The sequence below is a fragment of the Drosophila kikkawai genome, chromosome 2L, assembly GCF_030179895.1.
Source record: "Drosophila kikkawai strain 14028-0561.14 chromosome 2L, DkikHiC1v2, whole genome shotgun sequence".
Lineage (NCBI taxonomy): Eukaryota > Metazoa > Arthropoda > Insecta > Diptera > Drosophilidae > Drosophila > Drosophila kikkawai.
In genome coordinates, this window is record NC_091728.1 from 4205604 (window position 1) to 4224893 (window position 19290).

A 19290-nucleotide genomic window follows, 5' to 3' on the forward strand; every position below is an offset into this window, starting at 1 on the left:
TAAATCGATTACCTACTAAAATTTATGTTTTTACTCTCTCAGTTGTAGGTATTTAAGCACTCTTAAAATTTTCGAATTTATGCCAGTCCTGGAGTAAAGTTTCGAATTAGTAAGATATCCTAGAATCCCATTAAATATCCCCCCTATTTTTACAGATGGTGTCCCGGATCTTTAAAACCGCGGTAACAAAAAGTATTGTAGTTCTTGATTATGCTTTAAAATGCTCTGCGTATAAAACTTAAGCAATAAATAAAGTTTTTTATTTAAATTTCACAATGTTGATAAGAATTTCACTGTTTTTTGTGCGAAATTCGCAACGGCGATAACATTCTACAAACCGATTGCCCGATAGGCGCAAACAGCTGACAGGGCTACGGCATATAAGTGAGCGGGTGGTAAATAAATGTTTTTAGTTTATTTTAAGACGCCATTTGGTGCGCGTGGCGGTTACAGCTTGTTTTCGTTTTGTTCGCAGCATTTTTTATTTGTCGGTAGGCGCGCCGCCAAATTAGATCTAGATTCCTAGAGTTTAGTGCGTTCCAACTCGGCGATCACAGCGCGCAAACACATACCATCGAACGTAAACAAAATAGGCGCCGCGCCGCGTTTGCTAAATCGTCCGTCTATTTACATAATTAAGTACAAAGTAATACATCAGAAACAGCAACACCAACAACATGACGAACACCACCGATGTGCGGAAGAGAAAAGTAAGGCAAAGGTTAAGAACACTTAATAAAACAACATTTCTTTCGCCAATTTGCTCACACACACACGTGCATTCCTAAGGCGGAAGTTCAAAATCAAAGTGTTCGCACGCTAGTTCTCGATATAGTGGTGCCAATTTTAATTTTAAATTGTAGTTTACATGCCATTTAAATGTTTAAACTTGATGTGAGAGGGAGCAAGCAGGTTCCGCTTGATTAACTATAATTATGCAAATTTATTTTCCACACACGAAACAAGGTTTGTTTGTGCCAGGCAGCAGCACACAGCTGAAAATAATATTCATTTCTCTGCTTTGGCTGAGCCGGCCGGTTTATTTATTCTTTGTTTTAAATAAACCAGCGCCAGATGTCCAGGGTAGCCACGTTTTCCTTAGGTACTCTGCTTAATTGCAAGGTCATTGGGGGCTCTAAAAAAAAGGGGAACAAAAAACCCACATAAAAAGACCACACAAGCAATTAAGTTGGCAGCGGTTCCCGAATCTAGCTAGACGGCTTTTCAATTGCTTTCTCGCAGATACACACGAGCAGATACACCTACGCCGGTGAGATGCAGTGAATGCAGATGCAAGTAGACCAGACCAGGATGGTGGCGCGCAAGGAACCCGAACAGGTTGCCAGTGAGTGCAGACGTGGCCTTAACCCTGCTTGCGTGGCTCTTTTTTTTTTATCCGCTTATCCATTTGTCCGCTCAAAGGTCAATTTGTGGGAGAAGCATTAGTGAAACAGAATTTATATTTATTTATAATCTGCCTTGTTGCTCTTCTCTCATTGTGCTTCGAAATAGTTTAAAGTGCCCACCAACTTGAGCAATTTTAAAAACGGATTTCTTAGCAAATTTTCAAAAGTATTTTTTACAGAGAGGCTTAATATTTAAATGATTAAGTTATTATCTCTTCATTGCTTGCGGGTTTCTCTTTGTTGTATAATTATCACTCTGTTTCCACCATATACTGTGGCCTTAGCAACGGCTTCTCCTATCAATGTTAATGTATCTGACTAAATATATGTAAAAGCAAGTTCAATTTCTCAGGCCGGAGAACGAATAACTGAGTCTAGTTATTTTACCGAGTCGAAAAAGGCCAGGGGCTTTATCTGTCCGACAAAGCAAGTCGTTTCACACTGACAACAAAATCTATCAAAAACAAATATTAAACCATAAGAAAACTAGAAAGAAATGCTAACAAATTTTCAATTATTTTAAATTTCTTGGTTTATGTTTTCTATTTGTTTTCTAATTCAAAGTATAATCTCTATTTGCTTACGCCAAATAATTCTAGACAATGAAATTCGAATCAAATCGTATTTCCCAAATGGATTTATTATGTATTTTCTGATAAGTTCTGAAAAATATTTCATGCTTTCCTTGTTTCTTACTCATCGTTAGCCGGCATAAAAGAGGCGGGCGCCCACGTTCCCTGTTATCAATTGATTTATTGATTACGGTAGCGTCGTGCCCAACGGAACATATGCGATAGGTTCTCATTGTGAATATTAAATGCTCTGTAATTGCTGTGGGTCTGTATAATTTCTACAAAATTAAAATGAGTACTTATATCAATAACGTTGTCAACTCCATTACCAAAGCTATTTTTACGTCAGCAAAGTCACTTACCCATAGCGAAACATTTGTTTAAATAATGGGAATTTCATCAGTTTTGTTTGCTGCCCTCCAGCCACGTTAATATTTAATCAAGCTAAAAGATCGCTTATTGCCTGCCCCACTTATGATTATTATTGTTAGTGGTGGCCGAGGCATGTCTGTCGTAGTAGTCAAACTGATTGCGTCTTATCGTTGTCATATCGCCCCGAAGGTTACGTGATAAGACACCTTCTGAATTCTCGAATCTAGATTCTAGACAAATGAACGTTGCTGTTGCGGAGTCCACTTAATATTGTGTAATTTAGCATGACTTCGAACTTTGGGAAGGCCGCTTTTCACCCCTAGCCAACAGACAGGTTTCTATTTATTTCAATTTAAGCGAACCCTCTTAGAATATTGCAATTCTGCGGGCAAGGGAATTTTAGTGTTTGTCTTTTCTTGAAATTAAAAGCGAGGCATCATTTTAAAACTAAACTAAGGAAAACAAAACATATATTTCGTATTTGTTCCGATTTTTTTATTATTATTATTTTAATGAACCTAAAGATTTGTTTTTATTTTGTAGAGTTATTTATTTGATTTTAAGGGGTTTGGTATGAGAAAGCAGGCTAATATTTTATCATTGCATACTTTTTTGCAGTTCTTTAATAGATTTCAATATTGTATACATTTCTGATTTATCAAAATAAAGTAAATATTATGAATTTTTTTTTTAATTTGTAGTTTACTAAATTCTAATCTTTTAGGGAAATTAAAACAAATTTAAATACCATTTATTTTTAAATTTTGAGTTTAAGTCCCGCGTCTTACCATCGAAAACTTTTCTGCGACTCTGCATTACCGTTGTGAACAGTGTGAGGCAGCCCTGGTTATCGTTATCGGTGGCCATATCGCCGCAGCCCTGGCCCAAAGCTGGCGACAAAAGCCCAAAAAAAAAAAAAATGAAATGAAAACAAGATAATCATTGAAATTTCAAAAAAAAAAAGATAGTAAACAGCGTGCGTGTTAATATTTAAAGAGAGCCAGCCAAACAGCTGAAATGTGTTGCTCCGCACGAGTCCCGAGTTTTGCATAAATGTTGTGGCTGAGCAGGCAACGGGAATCTCCCCGAGAAGTTGAGCGATGAAATACGAATATAAGCTGGTAGAGATCTAACCAAAAAGCTATTAACTACATTTATGACTAAGGTATACAGTTAGTTAAACTAATCCAATGTTCTATCTGCAGCTGGCCACCGATGAAAAGCCGCTGCGGCGGAAAAACAGCGGCTCCCCGAATGGCGGCAGCAGCGGAAACCGTGGCACCAGCGCCCTCAAGATCTCCTTCCTCTGCCTGGTCATCTCCGCCATTCTGCTGCTCTTTGTGTTTGGTGTGTATCATTTGTATTATGCTAAAAGCGATGTTCCCAAAGTTGTGCTAACCAAACCCTCTGTTTTTCCCACGGTCACCGTTCCTTATGTGCATGTGGAACCCCATTTTCCGACACCTGTACGACCTGTTGTTCGCCAAAAACCAAAAACCACCATCAATCCACCCGCCGACGATTCAGGCTTCATCTCCGAGAACGCCAGCCCGTATCTGGCCCGCTTGGCCTCCAAGTTTGGGTACAGCAAGGTGCAGTATGCGGCCATCATTGATGCCGGATCCACGGGAAGCCGCGTCCTGGCCTACAAGTTCAATCGCAGCTTCATCGACAACAAGCTGGTGCTCTACGAGGAGCTATTCAAGGAGCGCAAGCCTGGCTTGAGCTCCTTTGCCGACAATCCAGCCGATGGAGCTCACTCCATCAAGCTGTTGTTGGATGAGGCTCGTGCCTTTATACCCAAGGAGCACTGGTCGTCCACTCCGCTGGTACTGAAGGCCACCGCCGGCCTAAGGTTGCTGCCAGCCAGCAAGGCGGAAAACATCCTAAATGCCGTCCGTGATCTGTTCGCCAAGTCAGAGTTCAGCGTTGATATGGATGCGGTTGAGATTATGGATGGCACCGATGAGGGCATCTTCAGTTGGTTCACCGTAAACTTCCTGCTGGGTCGCCTGTCCAAGACAAACCAAGCGGCTGCCTTGGATCTGGGCGGCGGCAGCACCCAGGTTACCTTCTCGCCAACGGATCCGGAACAGGTGCCCGTGTACGACAAGTACATGCACGAGGTGGCCACCTCCAGTAAGAAGATCAATGTGTTCACGCACAGCTATCTGGGCCTGGGTCTTATGGCCGCCCGTCACGCCGTCTTTTCGCACGGCTACAAGAAGGAGGCCTCGGTGCTGGAGAGCGTGTGCGTCAATCCGATCATCGCCAATCGCACATGGACATATGGCAATGTTCAGTACAAGATCAGCGGCAAGGAGAATCCCAAGTCCAGTGCCGAGCAGCCGATTGTGGACTTTGACGCCTGCCTGGAGCTGGTCAAGAGCAAGGTGATGCCGCTAGTCAAGCCCAAGCCATTCACACTCAAGCAGCATGCTGTGGCTGCCTTCAGCTACTACTTCGAGCGGGCCGTCGAGACGGGCTTGGTGGACCCGATAGCTGGCGGGGAGACCACTGTGGAGGCGTTCCGCAAGAAGGCCCAGGAGATCTGCGCCATCCCCAATGATGAGCAGCCCTTCATGTGCTTTGACCTCACGTTCATCTCGACGCTGCTACGCGAAGGATTTGGTCTTAACGACGGGAAGAAAATAAAGGTGGGTTCACACAATTTTAATAATGATTCGATATTTTAGCTGAATTCCGATATATAAAACGATTTTTTCAAACTTCTTATAAATCGATAATATGTTTTATGTGTAAAACTGACAAAAAAGAGGCTAAACTTAGTTAAAAATATCATTCTTGGATAGAAATATTAAACAAGTTATCGATTTTAAAGATTTTTTTTTTAATAATTCAATTTTGATTCGATATTTGATGTAAAGGCCGATATATAAATCGATTTTTTAAAATTCCTATAAATCGATCCTATTAATATTTGTACATACATCTCTAATTCTATTAATTTTTATTTTCAGCTTTACAAGAAAATCGATGGCCATGAAATCTCCTGGGCCTTGGGCTGTGCCTACAATGTGCTGACTAGTGACGAAAAGTTCAGTAATTCCTAACGCTCCTCTCCATTAGTCCATAGTAGATGACGACATACACATTTTTAACAGAATTGTTAGCTGAAATTGTTTATAGAGTGCCTTAGACGTGCATCGAGTATACTACAGATTACACACTTATATAACACAACTCGGACATTGCCTATATACATATCGTTTAATATCGTTTTTGTGCTCTGTAAGAATCATTTCACACACACACAAACACTGCGACTACACTTAATGTTTAGTTTGTAATTCCAATTTCATGTGATTTTTGTATTTTTCGTAAAGCAATCTATTTTGCAAAGTTCTTAAATGTTTAGTCCTTACACTTGTTGGATTCCTCATGTACATAACAATTTACACATCGATATGTATTTACCTTAAATATGTAAAACGGCCTAGACTATATATTAGTGAGAACATTTCAAATTGTTTTTGTCACATATGCAAATGTTAGTTTAATTATTTTTGCAAAAATAAATCAATAAAATGTTAACATTGGTCTAAATATAATTGAGGCTAATGATTTATGGTTAATATTCTATGGGGTGGGGGCATTGTAGCTTTTTCAGCTTCTAGAAGTTAAAATTTTAATGCTGATTCGATATTTTTGATGAATGCCGATATATAAATCGATTTTTTCAAACTTCTAATAAATCGATATGTTAGATTTTCAAAAGGAATCCATTGGGACTTGGCTCGCGAGATAAAATGCCATTCTTATGTTGAATATATGAATATGAAATAGTTATTTTGTGAGCAATTAAATAAATATAACATTATAATTATTAATAATAGAATCATAAAACAAACTCCCTAATTTTAGCATCGAATTTAAAACACTCTTGGTCTGCTGTAATAAAATAATATATTTATTTAATGCTGTTTTTAATTTTCGTTATACAAAATATACATACAAGTTAGAGGATGGGTAAATGCACAACGTAGTAAAAGGAAAAAGAGCATTGAGTACTACGTGAATAACATATTCTTGCGGTGGAATCTTTGTCTTTTTTTTTTGTTTGTACAAATAAAACTAGGAAATACGGGAGAGCTTTGATCGGATCTATGCAAAATTCATTGGCTACAAGTATAATATATCTTGGATATCCTCCCTCACGGCCTGCCCAATCTCTGCGGCTCAATGCCCAACCGATCAATGATGTACTGCGGCATGCAGAGCGTGGGATTGATGGCCTTCAGGCCGGAGTGTCCCAGCAGCGAGAGGCCACCGATGCCGAAGAGCGTGTGGAATATGTCGGGCATGTTGCCGGTGCGATCGGAAAAGCCGCCAGTCTCCGCGTCCTGGCAGGACAGAATGAACTGCTGAAGCTTCTCGGAGCTAATCCAATGCAGACGACCCATTATCGTAAGGGAGGCGAGCACCCACCACGAGTAGCATACATCGGGCAGCTTCTCCGGACGACCGTTGAGACCGCCCGAGGGCAATTGGCGCTCGCAGAGCCACCAGCCCAGTTTGTCCACATCCAGCAGGTGCAGGCGATTGGTCAGCGAGAAGAAGCCAACGCAGCAATAAATCAGACCTAAGGGAATGCAAAATATAACGAAGATTAAGATAATAACAACATTATGACTCACCCGCATGCGACTCGGCTCCTGGCTTGGATCCAAAGCCTCCGTCCGTTTGATTGCAACACGACAGCACAAACTTGACCGCCTTCTCCACATCGATGCTCTGCTTCATACGCTGCAAAAGCGTAAGCGTGGCCACCGCGCAGAAGCTGAACCGTGTGTCCACCTCGCCCCACTTGTCGCCAAAGAAGCTGCCATCCGGCTGCTGCAATCCCACCACAAACCGCACCACTGCCTCGCAGTCGATCTCCTCGAGGGCATCGTAAGTACACAGAATCTGCACCGCAGACAATGTATACAGCAGGTGGGGATCGTGGCCTTCGCAGGGCGCAAAGCCTCCGGTTGTTGGGCACTGACATCGCTTCACAAACTCAATGATGTACTTGCGCTCCAGCCTGTCCAGTTGACCCATTATGTCCAGGGCCGTGGTGCCCCAATAGATGCCCGACATGCGCAGGAACTCGGTCATGCAGTACTCATAGTCATCCTCCTGCTTTCCATGGTTCTCGATGTACTCCACATGCTTCCAGAACTGCAGTGTCTGGGCGCCGCCATTGGCGTCACCGCTGCCATTGGAGGGCTTGACGAAGGTCGTGAAGTCCATCGCTGTTGATTGGCCTCAATTGAAACGGATCGGAACGGTCCTCAGCCTGGGGTTTCGCTTGATTAAATGAATTAATTGGCACAGGGAATAGTTGTGCGAGCAAACAAACAAAAATATCTAGAAGAGGCAACGAGCCGCAGCTGATTCATCAGCTTCGATGGTTGGCAACGCGGGCGGTTTGTTATCAAACAGCTGATCGGTTCAGGAGCGCAATCAGGGACGCCGAGATGGGGCTGCGAAATATTCAAGCCAGGTATAAATAAATACAACTTTCCAATGAGCTTACATTGTTTATTGAACTTTATTGACATGAAAAAACTAAAAACGCGAGATGGGAAACCTAACTATTGCACCAGCAGACTAGACTGTGGATCGGGCTCGTCAATGCTGAGGGAGACAATGTGCTTACCGGGCACCATTACGTTGCCCAGAAGCCTTGGCTCCTGGCCCTCTACCAAGTACTCGGCGCACATGGAGAGCACAATGTTGGCATCACGGTCCGTACAGTTGAAGAATCCGACCAGGACCCGGCCGTCAGTGATGACGATACGCAGGACACGGCCCAGCCACTTTTGCAGCTTCTTTCGTCCGGGCGTCAAGCTGGCATCATTCATCTGGTGCGGTGCGTTCGTGGTGATACGGAAGGGCTCTGCAATGGGTTGCGGTGCCAGCGGCACCTGCTGGCCACTGATGCTGAGATTTGTCATCAGGAATTTGTTTTCAATGTAAAAAACAAAACAGAAAATAGAATAGCTTCGAAGAAGTGTGACCGAAAAGTGGTAAATCATTAATACCGTCCAGCTCTTAAAATATACCGCTTCATTACATTTTTGAAAATATACCAATAAATTATTCTTTTAATAGGGTGTTTTAAATTAAAGTATACAAAAGTAATAATTTATATAACTGCTATTTACATTACATAACTAATATGTGTAATTATGGGAATTTTCTTGTATTTATTTTATCGCACTTCGCTCTGAAAATACTAAATGGTGCTTTTCTAGTATTGCAGCCCTGGAGCTGGACTTAATGCTGAAACGGTCCCACTAAAGCCATCAGCTGAGTCCACTTATCGCGGCAATTTTGTTTCCAATTTATCCAAAACTTTTTCATCATATTGACCATTCCAAACAATTAACTACTACTATAAAAAATATGTCGGGCAAGGCCTTAAATATTGGTGATACATTTCCCAACTTCCAGGCAAATACAAGCGAGGGAAAGGTTGATTTCTACGATTGGATGGGCGATAGCTGGGCTATCCTGTTCTCCCATCCGGCGGATTATACGCCCGTGTGCACCACGGAATTGGGCCGAGTGGCGGCCCTGATTCCCGAGTTCCGTAAGCGCGGAGTTAAGCCCATTGCCCTGTCCTGTGACACCGTTGAATCGCACAAGGGCTGGATCGAGGACATCAAGAGCTTTGCCAGTGGGTTTTGAATGTCAAGTGTTTTGAGCCACATACATAAAGTTTCTTTGTTTGTTTTCAGAACTGGACAGCTTTGACTATCCCATCATAGCCGATGACAAACGGGAACTGGCCCTTAAGCTGAATATGCTGGACAAGGATGAGCTGAATGCAGAGGGAATTCCTCTCACTTGTAGAGCTGTTTTCATTGTGGACGAAAAGAAGAAGCTGCGCTTATCCATACTTTATCCAGCCACCACGGGACGCAATTTCGAGTGGGTTTCGTATATTTAAAATTTATATAAAATTATATTTTCTTACACTCAATAATCCTTTCAGTGAAATCCTTCGGGTCATCGATTCCCTTCAGTTGACCCAAACCAAGAGCGTGGCTACGCCGGCAGATTGGAAGCAAGGTGGCAACTGCATGGTGTTGCCCACGGTTAAGGCCGAGGAAGTTCCACAACTCTTTCCCAGCGGCATTGAGACCGTTGAAGTGCCCTCTGGAAAGCATTATCTACGAATAACACCACAACCCTAAGGTTTTGTCTTTGTTTTTTTATTACAAAATTATAATACAACAAAAATAAAGCACAATAAAGTTTAAGCGCTTACAACCGTATTTCAACAGACGAAGGTGTGCGAAAACATTCGACTTACAATCTAATATCTGGATGATTGGGGGAATGTGACAAAATATATAAGGTCGCGCGTTTCGTTTTACAAAATAAATATACATAAATATGTACGAGTACAAAAGTAGGATAAAGATATTGCAACTGGATTTGAAAATATTATAAATAAGGCCAACTCTGTACAATAACCGAAGAACAACTTTCGTGGATAAACGAAAGCTAAAGACCAAGCTCGTGCCCGTAACCAAAGGTATCTGGAAATAGGAATAAAATTAAGGTAATTAGGATTTTAGTAAAAAGAATTATGAATTATTTTACTTAAAGTACATGTGAGAGTAAGCAGTAAAGTAGTGACTAGCTCTGCCTCCTTTCTAGTTACATACGTACAAGAAACCATAAGAAGATCAAGACACGGCACTTTCCCTTGTTTAAATACTCAAAGATATTCAAACAATCAGTGTGGGGTAGGTGATCGTTTCCTTAAATATGTTAATGAAATGCAAACAAGTATACATGTAAAAGCTTTCGCTACCAAACAGGTTTCTCCGTGGCCGTGAATATTACGGGAATACCTTTATCGAAAACTGAATACAAATGATCCGGATATTTCCAATCTCTTAAAGTTTTCTCTACAAAGCTTGCTCTAAAATGTTCTAATGGGCTGTAGGTGGTTTTATTTACTTACAATTTAACTACCACATGTCCCTGCATCCTTTTGCACACTTTCTGTGTCAGCGTCTGCGCTGCTGAAGCATTCGTGCAAAACGTCGCACCAGGAAAGGCCACAGTATGAGGACGGCGAACCAGAGCGGAGAGATGTTTTTTAGCGGCCACCAGGCGGGCTGTGATCGCGACGAGGCGGCAGTCGTTCCCCTTGACTTTTGCACATTTCGCACCTCATTTACCGCCTGTTCCAGGCTACGAACCCGCTGCTGGACAGCACCAACATCGGTGTTCATGCGCGAGATGGCGGTCTGAATTTGGCGCAACAGGTCCGTGTTCTGGGCAATCGCCTGGGTCAGCTCGTGGCTGAGATCATAGGGATCATCGTACTCATCGTCCGATGGCTCCACAATCGCTACGCTGCTATTGCTCGTGTAGTTGTGGCTGTCATGTGCATAGTTGGCGGATTTGGAGCCATAGCCATTGGTCAGTGGCGGCGAAATGTGGCCATTGGTCACCACTGGGACCGCACTGGGGCCGTTCTCTTTTATCGTTTCGGATGTGGCCAGCGGTGCCTCCTCCAACTCCGCCTCCCCGTTACAGCTAGATCCGTGCTGTGGGCTGTTTGTGCGCGAATGGAACGGCGAGTTGGGATGCGACTCGGCCAGCTCTCGCATGCCCGGCGATACCAGCTCCAGTTCGTCCAGATTAATGTTTCCCAGGTTATCGAGGCTGCCGACAAAGTTCTGCACGTTCTCCGTGAACGACATTGTCTCAATAATCTCCTGCAGGCTCTCCACGTAGCGCTGCATGGCCTGCTCCTTGCTCATATGACGGTTATCATTCCACGCGTCCCATTTGGCCTTGCCAACGATGTCCCAGAAGCCGGGCTTTCGCTGCAGGCAGGCTCCCTCTGTAGCCTGCTTGAAGAGGCCGTAGAACTTGAGCATCATGCCGGTGCTGGGCTGATAGGGTCCATTCTTGGGCAGTCCCTTGATCACGTTAACCGCGGCCTGGAAGCGTTCCTCGATGGCGGCCATTCCTGCAAGATTAAGTTAATGGTTGATTATTTTCCGTAATGCGCGATTATCGGAATGCGGGCGATAAGATATACATATGTACATAAGCTCATCGGCTGGCCAAGGCGATAATCCCAGAGTCGAGAGATGTGGTCAATAGCTTTTGGCTGCCGCTTACAAATTACCTACTTATTTCGCTATTTTGCAATCCGAATTGGTGTTGCAAGCCCCTGCTCCGCTGTCTGCTCTATTGTCTCCCGTTTATTGATTCCGCTGGGCAATCATACATAGATTCGGGGCGACGTTTTCGGATGCGAGGCGACCGCTGACCGCTGGTGGACAAAGTTCGAGTTCTGAAGTTCAGTTCTTCTGAGCTTCGGCTGAAGCTTTCCACACTGTTCTTATCGACCTCGGCCAATCGACGAGCAATTATTGCGCTGTTCCTATGCTCTTGGCTGGCGTAAATCCGAGTTGCAATCAAATAAAAACTAAACAAAAACTCAAAAACTCTCTCTCCGTGATGGCAGTGTTGCCAGTTTAGCTCATTTCAGGCTAGACTTGGCTTATTTGAAAATGCAAAAACGGCCGTAAAACGAGATTATTTCTAAAAACTTTTTTTAATATTCAGATAAATATATTTTAGCTTTTATTGTAATACTTAAAATATGTATTTTTTTTTCTAGCACTTTTGAAATCCTATTTGTTGTTTTGTTTGCTTTTACTCTCGCAAACTAGCTTAATCGAGGGCTCATCACTGGCAACACCAAAGAAAACAGAGTTTGGTACAGAAAAAAATACTGAAAAGTGTGGCCGTAAATCATCGATGACGAGAAAAAATAAAAATAAAAGAAAAAACCAAGGTAACAACCATTTGGAAATCTCAGGGCAAAGGTGAAGGAGGGTGACGCAGATTTGGCAAGACGCAGAATGAGTGTAATTACTATATAAGAAACCAAGTACGAAAATATTTCTTCAAGTTCAAAATTCGAAAAATTAAACAAACTTTTTAAACTATCGATAAAAGCAGTTGCACCCATTGCTATAAGAAATACCATCGTCATCCGTGGGAATTCCTCGCACTTCTGTATACGGTCACTCACTTTTTCATTTCGTCAAAATCAGTAATCGAAGTGCTTAATTATTTGCATTATTTTTAACCAAACGCAGAGCTTTCCGAAAGCTGCCATCGTCGAGTCAACATAGTGCCAGCGCTGGCCCACGCAAAATACCCAATATCCGGAGGTTAGCGGAACGGAATAGGGAATCGCTAATCAAAAATCGACATTGAACGCAAGGGAATTTCACAAGATCTGCGAACAGAGGGCGGGTGTCTGCCAGCGGAGAGTGACTTCATTGCAATCAAACATGAAATTTGCTGCAACGACGACCAGAGCACGACATTTTTGTACTATCGCCCAGCAGCAGAGTGTGAATAAAATACGCCCGCAACAGCCGTCGACCTTCATTCCGCGATCGGAGTTGAACATTTGCAAGCGCCGCGTGCAGCAGCTCCAGAGACAATCGTGTAGAATTTCCAAAAATTGGAAGCACCAAAGCTTCTGCATAGGTGCGTCCTGATCAAAATCGTTCCCAAACACAACTAGCCCCCGAGAGACAAGAACAAAGCCCGAATTCTAACCTAAGTTGCGTTCGAAGAAGAAATCAATAAATTGGTGAAAAGGAACCACGTGCGTTTAGTTGCCGCCAAAGCGGAGAGTGTAGACATTTTTGCGGTCGTGTAGACTTTTTTCTTCTTCTTCGCCTCCATCTTTGGACAGAAGGACACACTCGGCTACACGGAATCGGTTCCGATTTTTTCTTTGTTTTCTGGTGTGCCGAAGCAGGCCAAACAATAACAAAGCAAACGTCGTCGTCGTCGTTGAGTTCAAACAAAATACGTGAACATCGCAAAAACAGATCGGCTAACAACAACAGCAACATGCCGCGACGCAACAAGAAAGCAGGAGCAGGCAAAGGTGAGTCACAAGAGACGAAACGAGATGGGGATAGATGTGTGGCCGGTGCAGGCGAAATTTTCACAGCTGCTTTTTTCGCTTGACCTTTGCATTAGTCATTCCATTCGTCATGACTAATAAATACTGTGTACTATGTGCACTAGATTGTGTATTTCGTTGGCTTCCAAAAACAAAAGCTTTTTGTGCCCACAACCTGTTTGGCAATATCAGCCGAAATGTTTACGGGGCACTCCCCATTAGGTGAACACATAAGACACCCAAGACAATATTATTTAACAATATTTCGGCAGTGCTTTGAATTTAACATGTGTTTAAAAATATTCTAGATTTGTACAATTATTCTAATCTGATAATTTGATTCTCACAGGGTATTTAACTTGTAGAGTACCCACTGTTATTGCGCTTTGTTGCTGTGCTGTGTTGGCATGAAAAGCTCTTCACGCGCTCAGCTGGCTACGCAACAACACAAGTAATGAACCGAACGCCAAATATATATAAATGCTTGAATATATATAAATGTATATACATATGTACTTGTATGTACGGTATAGAGGTATTCAAACACACATGCGAACGTTCAATGCCAGCTTATCAGAATCACGCAAACGAAAAAAAACAGAACGGAATGCCTCAGTTCTATAATCGCAGGGTATCATTTTGGGTTTGATTTCAATAAAGAATGTGTATTGCTTAAAATAACTGAGGAGTTAAATTTCAATGTTTATTATTGGATTTTCCAGCACTGTATGGGTATTTAAAACCCAAAGAATGCGAAATATTGTACTGAAAACGAGTTAAAGAGATTGAGAGAGAGTGTTATTTGTTATACTTATATCTTATATATATTACATCTGGTGCCATTATCTTATATAATATATAAAGATCATGTTTAAAAATATTTGACCATTTAACCTATTATATTAAATTTAGGGTAACATAAGGTACATCATTCTGTTGCGCCTATCTATTACATATATTCACCCATTGCTTTTGAAAATCAAAAAAGACGCGGAAGAAACTATTTCTATCCTCTCGTTGCTCAGCCGCCTTATCGAGGTGACCTAAAAATTATGCAACTCTGTGTTATGCAGCATGTACCTTCACTTGAGCCAGATTGCTTGCTCTCCCGAATCTAATCCAAACAACTTTCAGACCGCACCAACAGCTGTTTTTTACCTGCAGTAGTTACAGCATGCTGTGTCGCTGTTCGCCTTTGTGTAAAAGGTGAAAAACACGAGGCTGAGGCGGAAACTACCTTGCCCCAAATAGAAAACAGGCAATGGAAAATCGCCATAATGAAAGTTGTTGTTGAGTTCGACGACGGGTTTTCTTTTCTTTTCTTTCTTTGGCTTGTGGCAGTAAGCAAACAAAAACTGCCAAGAGAAAGACGCCAAAACTTGTTGCACAACATTTCCTCTCAAACCATATGGTCTTGAAGGTCATTGCTGTGTAGCGAACAATGTAATTGAATTTCTAATTTGAATGCTCACTACATACTTACTTACATACTATAAATATTTATGTATTTGGATGGCTTAAATTAAAATGAGTTCAAGCAAGAGAATGGGTAGTGCTTGAAGACGGAAAAGCTTGGCGTTGGGTTTGACAAGCACTGGGCTCAGTTGGAGTTTCAAGTAGTTTGATAGATTTTGTAGCCATTGAAGAGACTGGGTGGTATATTCCAATTAATTTTATGAATTTAATCTATTGAAGACTTAATTACAAAAATATTAATAATCATTAATAATAATATTAATTTGCAGGCCGCACCAATGACTCAAATTCTGAAGACGAATCCTTTGATAATGTTAGCGTTTATTCGCACGTCTCGGAGGTTGCTTCTTCGGAAGCCACCGATGAACTGGCCAACGAGCGCTACGAGGAGAAGTTCGAGAAGGCCCTAGAGCAGGCCACCGAGAAGTCGGCCCAGACCCGTGTTCAGGCACTTCAAGCGATTTGCGAACTGCTCATGCATCGCTATATGCCAGATTTTGTGGAGGACCGCAAGATGACCCTAATGGACTTTGTGGAGAAGAGCATACGCCGGGGCAAGGGACAGGAGCAGGTGTGGGGCGCTCGGCTCGCCCCCCTTCTGGTGCTTCAATTGGGCGGCGACGAGGGTTTCTCAAAGACCATGAACCAGTTCCTGTTGACCACGGTGCAGGACAAATCGGTGGGCTTTGATGCTCGAGCCAAGTGCTGTACAGCCCTGGGATTGCTGAGCTTTCTGGCCTGTGAGGATGTGGGAGAGTTGGTGCAGCTGATGCAGTACTTTGAGGCCATCTTTGCCGGCAGTTATTTGCGGGGCGATGACAAGACCCCAGTGTCTGTCACCGCTGAGGCGGGCACTCTTCACGCTGAGGCCCTATCTGCCTGGGGATTGCTACTTACACTAATACCATCCGGTGACTTTGTTTCGCTCATGACAACTGGTCAGAACATGTTCCCGTAAGTACTCTATGAAACTCTTAAAGTAAACTTGTAAATTAAGGATGAATTTTGAAAATTAGTAAATATATTTGAATTGAATCACTTGCAGTTCTATCAAGAAGTTTTTGGGCCTTTTGCAATCCACACACTTGGATGTTCGCATGGCCGCTGGCGAGACTATTGCTTTGATCCTGGAATCGGGCCGTGCCCACGACGAGGACTTCCTGGAGGAGGATATTGCTGAGCTCTGCGAGGCTGTCAAGCAACTGGCCACCGATTCGCACAAATACCGTGCCAAGCGAGATCGCAAGGCCCAGCGGGCCACCTTCCGTGATGTGCTGCGCTACCTAGAGGTGAGTGATCTTGATGTTTGTGTTACACATTTATTCAAACTAAAATAATGCACAAGACTTCAAATCGAGGAAGGACTAGACTAGACTACTTCATGTCATTGCAAGTGAACTTGAGCTCGTGCTTGCAATACTTGGCCAAGCACTTGGAGTGATCGTGCAGCTTGTTGCGCATAATGACACAACCATTGCGACTAATCGAGTCCATGTACTCTGTGAAGTTCGGCATCTTGCGGTATGTGGTTGGAGCTGCGCTCCAATGTGAGTTGCTGCCAGATTCGACAAACTGTGAGGAATCCGAGAAGGTAGTCTTGAACGGCTTGTATGTCTTCTCGCACTCGTCCCGCGACACCTCATAGTCGGCAGAAGTTTCACGTTCCAGTTCGTTCATCACATTCGAACGGAACTCTGAGCAGGGTCCGCGTTCGGTCATCATCTTGTTGGTGTGTTGCTTGGAGTCGTCCTCAGTCTTCAGGCTCTCGTATATCCCATCCGGATACTCGTTCATGTTGCAGAAATCGATTTGATAGGTCGTGTACATGCGGTTCTTCTCTAGCCTTCGACTCAGCTCCTCTTTGGGCAGGACCTTGAGCCGTTCGTACAGGTCCGGGTAGACTGTGCGCAAGATCTTTAGGAACCGATTGGGTTGCATTTGGTGGCAGTCCGTCTCCGTTGAGAAAGCCATATTGTCCGCTTGATTCTGGGTAAGCTGGGTGGGTATGATTCGCGGATCCACTAGCTTACCCATCGGAGCAATCCCTGTCCACTCAACGCCGCCACAATCCTTGGCCGCCAGAGGGATTTTGATCTTGTCCTCGTCGATGCATTGACACTCGATGATCTTGGGAGCTTCCTGACCACCGGGGCGCGTGAGAAACTCGTACCTTTTGGCATTGGGTGTTACATAGTCATGCTGATAAGTTGATAACATCATTTTGAAGGCAGTTTATATTAAAAAGTAATCAAGACAAGAATAGAGATCCCGTTATATATTTTTTTTTGGTTTTTTTTTTTTTACACCAAGAATTTTTGTATTAAAACATAGAATTTCGTCTGCTCTGCAAGAAATGAAAACTACAAATGTGATTATTACGTATTACCCAAAATTAAATAGGAATTTACAAGCGTGGCCTACCTTGATTAATTTTTTGTTTGTTACTTTACTTTTTTTATAGGAGGACATTTCACCCGAAATTAGCATTCGCTTTGGAAACGAGTCTCTGACTTTGGATGCCTGGTCCATACACCATCAGTATTCGGCTATGTGCACAGTCATGGGTCCTGGTATGACATCGCAGCTCCAGGAGAACGAGTTCATTCGTGACATTTTCCAGCTGGGACCGCGTCCCACCAACACGGGCATCAATGGCAACGCCAAGATCAAGCCCTCCAAGCTGGAGCGGGTAAGTTGAGAATTCTAGTGTTTTAAAGATATTTCAAACATAAAATATTGATTTTGTTATCGACTTTTCCATCAAGTAAATGATACAAAACCGATATATTGATATTTTCTGTATTTTGATTTGATTTAAGCCATTTCCCTGGATTACCAAACTAACGTTATACTCTTTTTTCGTTTTGCAGCACCTCGTTAATGCCGCCGCATTCAAGGCACGTTCCATAACACGCGGAAAGAATCGTGACAAGCGTTCGGCCGTTGTTACCTAAAGCTACTCCAATTATGTTTTCAACAGTGACCCGGAAACATTCATCTCAAAAAACCCGATAGCCAAGACCTCTGGACTAACTAGTTAAATTTTATTTAATTTTAGCTTGAACCAGGCAGAGCGTGTAGCCAAAGCTGAAGAACTAAGTCTAAATTTAGGATAATTTTTGCAACTAATGTAACAAAATTGTTCTAGTTTTTAAATATTTAAATATTTTTGAATATTTATTGCTTAGCGCAACTGTAGTTGTGTTTCTCTTACTTGATTCTTAGACTTTGTGAATTTTCAATTTGGATTTGCACTTTGATTGTTACTCTAACTTCAATTGGGGGCCACCGAACCCATAAGTTTGTTGATCATTATTTAATTACAAGCGTATACAATATCTATTTCTGCTTCAAATAGTTGCTAAAATAGTTGAATGGGATAATACTAAAGTTGGTCATAGCTTGACTTGCTTTTATTACGTGTATATTATCTAAGCTAAATAATTATTAGTATATATACATATATATATATTTTGTAGTAGATACGTGTAAAATAAATGATTTTAGGCTTAAACACTAAACAAAACTTTTTTATTATGCGGAGTTGGTGATGTGAAAATGTCAATCTATAAAGCCGTTTCTTAGCCAAGGTCAAAACCACCTACGAGCTTGGTTCTTTTGGAACTCCAGGGCTGAATCCTCAAGTGCAGCGCATACATTTCCGGGGAAATTCTTTATGCTTTATATCAGTCATTAAAATTTTGGTTTTTATACCCTTGCAGGGTATTATAATTTCAGTCAGAAGTTTGCAACGCAGTGAAGGAGAAGTTTCCGACCCCATAAAGTATATATATTCTTGATCAGCATCAACAGGGGAACTGACTACAACTACTGACAACTAGACATGTCAGGAAGAAATCGATTTTTTGGCCAATTTTGCGAAATTTGATAAGGGGTTACATCATTAAAATTTTTGATTTTGATAAAAAATTGAATTTTCAAAATTTTTAAATGAAGTATGCAGATTTATTAACTGTAGAAAATCTAGCACAGAACAGTTTTCCGATTTAAAATTAATTCTCTTTTGGCCGAGTTTTGATATTTTTAATTTAAGAAAAATTAAGAAGTTTTTTAATATAAAAAATCCGAATTTATAATACAAAATAATATTTTTCTAAGTCAAGGAATCATTTCCGACCCCATAAACCATATATATTCTTGATCAGCATTAACAGGGGAATCTTTCTAGATATGTCAGGAAGAAATCGATTTTTTGGCCATTTTTGCGAAATTTGATAAGGGGTTACATCATTAAAATTTTTGATTTTGATAAAAAATTGAATTTTCAAAATTTTTAAATGAAGTATGCAGATTTATTAAATGTAGAAAATCTAGAACAGAACAGTTTTCCGATTTAAAATTAATGCTCTTTTGGCCAAGTTATGATATTTTTAATTTAAAAAAAATCCAGAAGTTTTTTAAAATAAAAAATCAGATTTTAGAATACAAAATAATATTTTTCCAAGTCAAGGAATCATTTCCGACC

At 41.9% G+C, this 19290-nt stretch overlaps 7 protein-coding genes across 10 annotated transcripts; 3 read left to right on the forward strand and 4 right to left on the reverse strand.

Moving 5' to 3' along the window:
- The first annotated feature begins 384 nt into the window (after window positions 1–384).
- NTPase (ectonucleoside triphosphate diphosphohydrolase NTPase) lies at window positions 385–5922 on the forward strand. 3 transcript variants are annotated; one of them, XM_017168509.2, is made up of 4 exons: window positions 391–710; window positions 3556–3697; window positions 3878–5007; window positions 5332–5922. In XM_017168509.2, exons 1-4 carry the CDS (start codon window positions 678–680, stop codon window positions 5422–5424), a joined length of 1398 nt encoding a protein of 465 aa, XP_017023998.1. In that variant the 5' UTR covers window positions 391–677; the 3' UTR covers window positions 5425–5922. The 3 variants fall into 3 exon arrangements, with proteins under 3 accessions (XP_017023997.1, XP_017023998.1, XP_017023999.1); XM_017168510.3 differs by lacking the exon at window positions 391–710 and adding an exon at window positions 3264–3471; XM_017168508.2 differs by having other exon boundaries at window positions 385–710; window positions 3556–5007.
- Window positions 5923–6254: 332 nt separating this feature from the next.
- Window positions 6255–7764, reverse strand: RabGGTb (geranylgeranyl transferase type-2 subunit beta). The gene is made up of 2 exons (XM_017168511.3): window positions 7009–7764; window positions 6255–6953 (listed from the first exon to the last, which is right to left on the reverse strand). Exons 1-2 carry the CDS (start codon window positions 7604–7606, stop codon window positions 6526–6528), a joined length of 1026 nt encoding a protein of 341 aa, XP_017024000.1. The 5' UTR covers window positions 7607–7764; the 3' UTR covers window positions 6255–6525.
- A 119-nt stretch (window positions 7765–7883) lies between these two features.
- Window positions 7884–8382, reverse strand: Sbat (LSMD1 domain-containing protein Sbat). The gene has a single exon (XM_017168512.2). The coding sequence runs from the start codon at window positions 8311–8313 to the stop codon at window positions 7951–7953; it is 363 nt and encodes a 120-aa protein (XP_017024001.1). The 5' UTR covers window positions 8314–8382; the 3' UTR covers window positions 7884–7950.
- Window positions 8383–8638: 256 nt separating this feature from the next.
- Prx6a (Peroxiredoxin 6a) lies at window positions 8639–9624 on the forward strand. The gene is made up of 3 exons (XM_017168582.2): window positions 8639–9038; window positions 9100–9292; window positions 9357–9624. Exons 1-3 carry the CDS (start codon window positions 8765–8767, stop codon window positions 9556–9558), a joined length of 669 nt encoding a protein of 222 aa, XP_017024071.1. The 5' UTR covers window positions 8639–8764; the 3' UTR covers window positions 9559–9624.
- On the reverse strand, window positions 9556–11879 carry LOC108075938 (acyl-CoA-binding domain-containing protein 5). Of its 2 annotated transcripts, none has more exons than XM_017168581.3 (3): window positions 11520–11879; window positions 10338–11357; window positions 9556–9906 (listed from the first exon to the last, which is right to left on the reverse strand). In XM_017168581.3, the coding sequence occupies exon 2, from the start codon at window positions 11353–11355 to the stop codon at window positions 10384–10386; it is 972 nt and encodes a 323-aa protein (XP_017024070.1). In that variant the 5' UTR covers window positions 11356–11357; window positions 11520–11879; the 3' UTR covers window positions 9556–9906; window positions 10338–10383. The 2 variants fall into 2 exon arrangements, with proteins under 2 accessions (XP_017024070.1, XP_017024069.1); XM_017168580.3 differs by having other exon boundaries at window positions 11524–11877.
- A 553-nt stretch (window positions 11880–12432) lies between these two features.
- Window positions 12433–18330, forward strand: Ifrd1 (Interferon-related developmental regulator 1). Its single transcript, XM_017168557.3, has 5 exons — window positions 12433–13310; window positions 15074–15758; window positions 15850–16093; window positions 17266–17493; window positions 17675–18330. The coding sequence occupies exons 1-5, from the start codon at window positions 13274–13276 to the stop codon at window positions 17756–17758; spliced, it is 1278 nt and encodes a 425-aa protein (XP_017024046.1). The 5' UTR covers window positions 12433–13273; the 3' UTR covers window positions 17759–18330.
- On the reverse strand, window positions 16110–17158 carry LOC108075923 (uncharacterized). The gene has a single exon (XM_017168558.3). It carries the CDS (start codon window positions 17022–17024, stop codon window positions 16179–16181), a length of 846 nt encoding a protein of 281 aa, XP_017024047.1. The 5' UTR covers window positions 17025–17158; the 3' UTR covers window positions 16110–16178.
- Window positions 18331–19290: the final 960 nt, after the last annotated feature.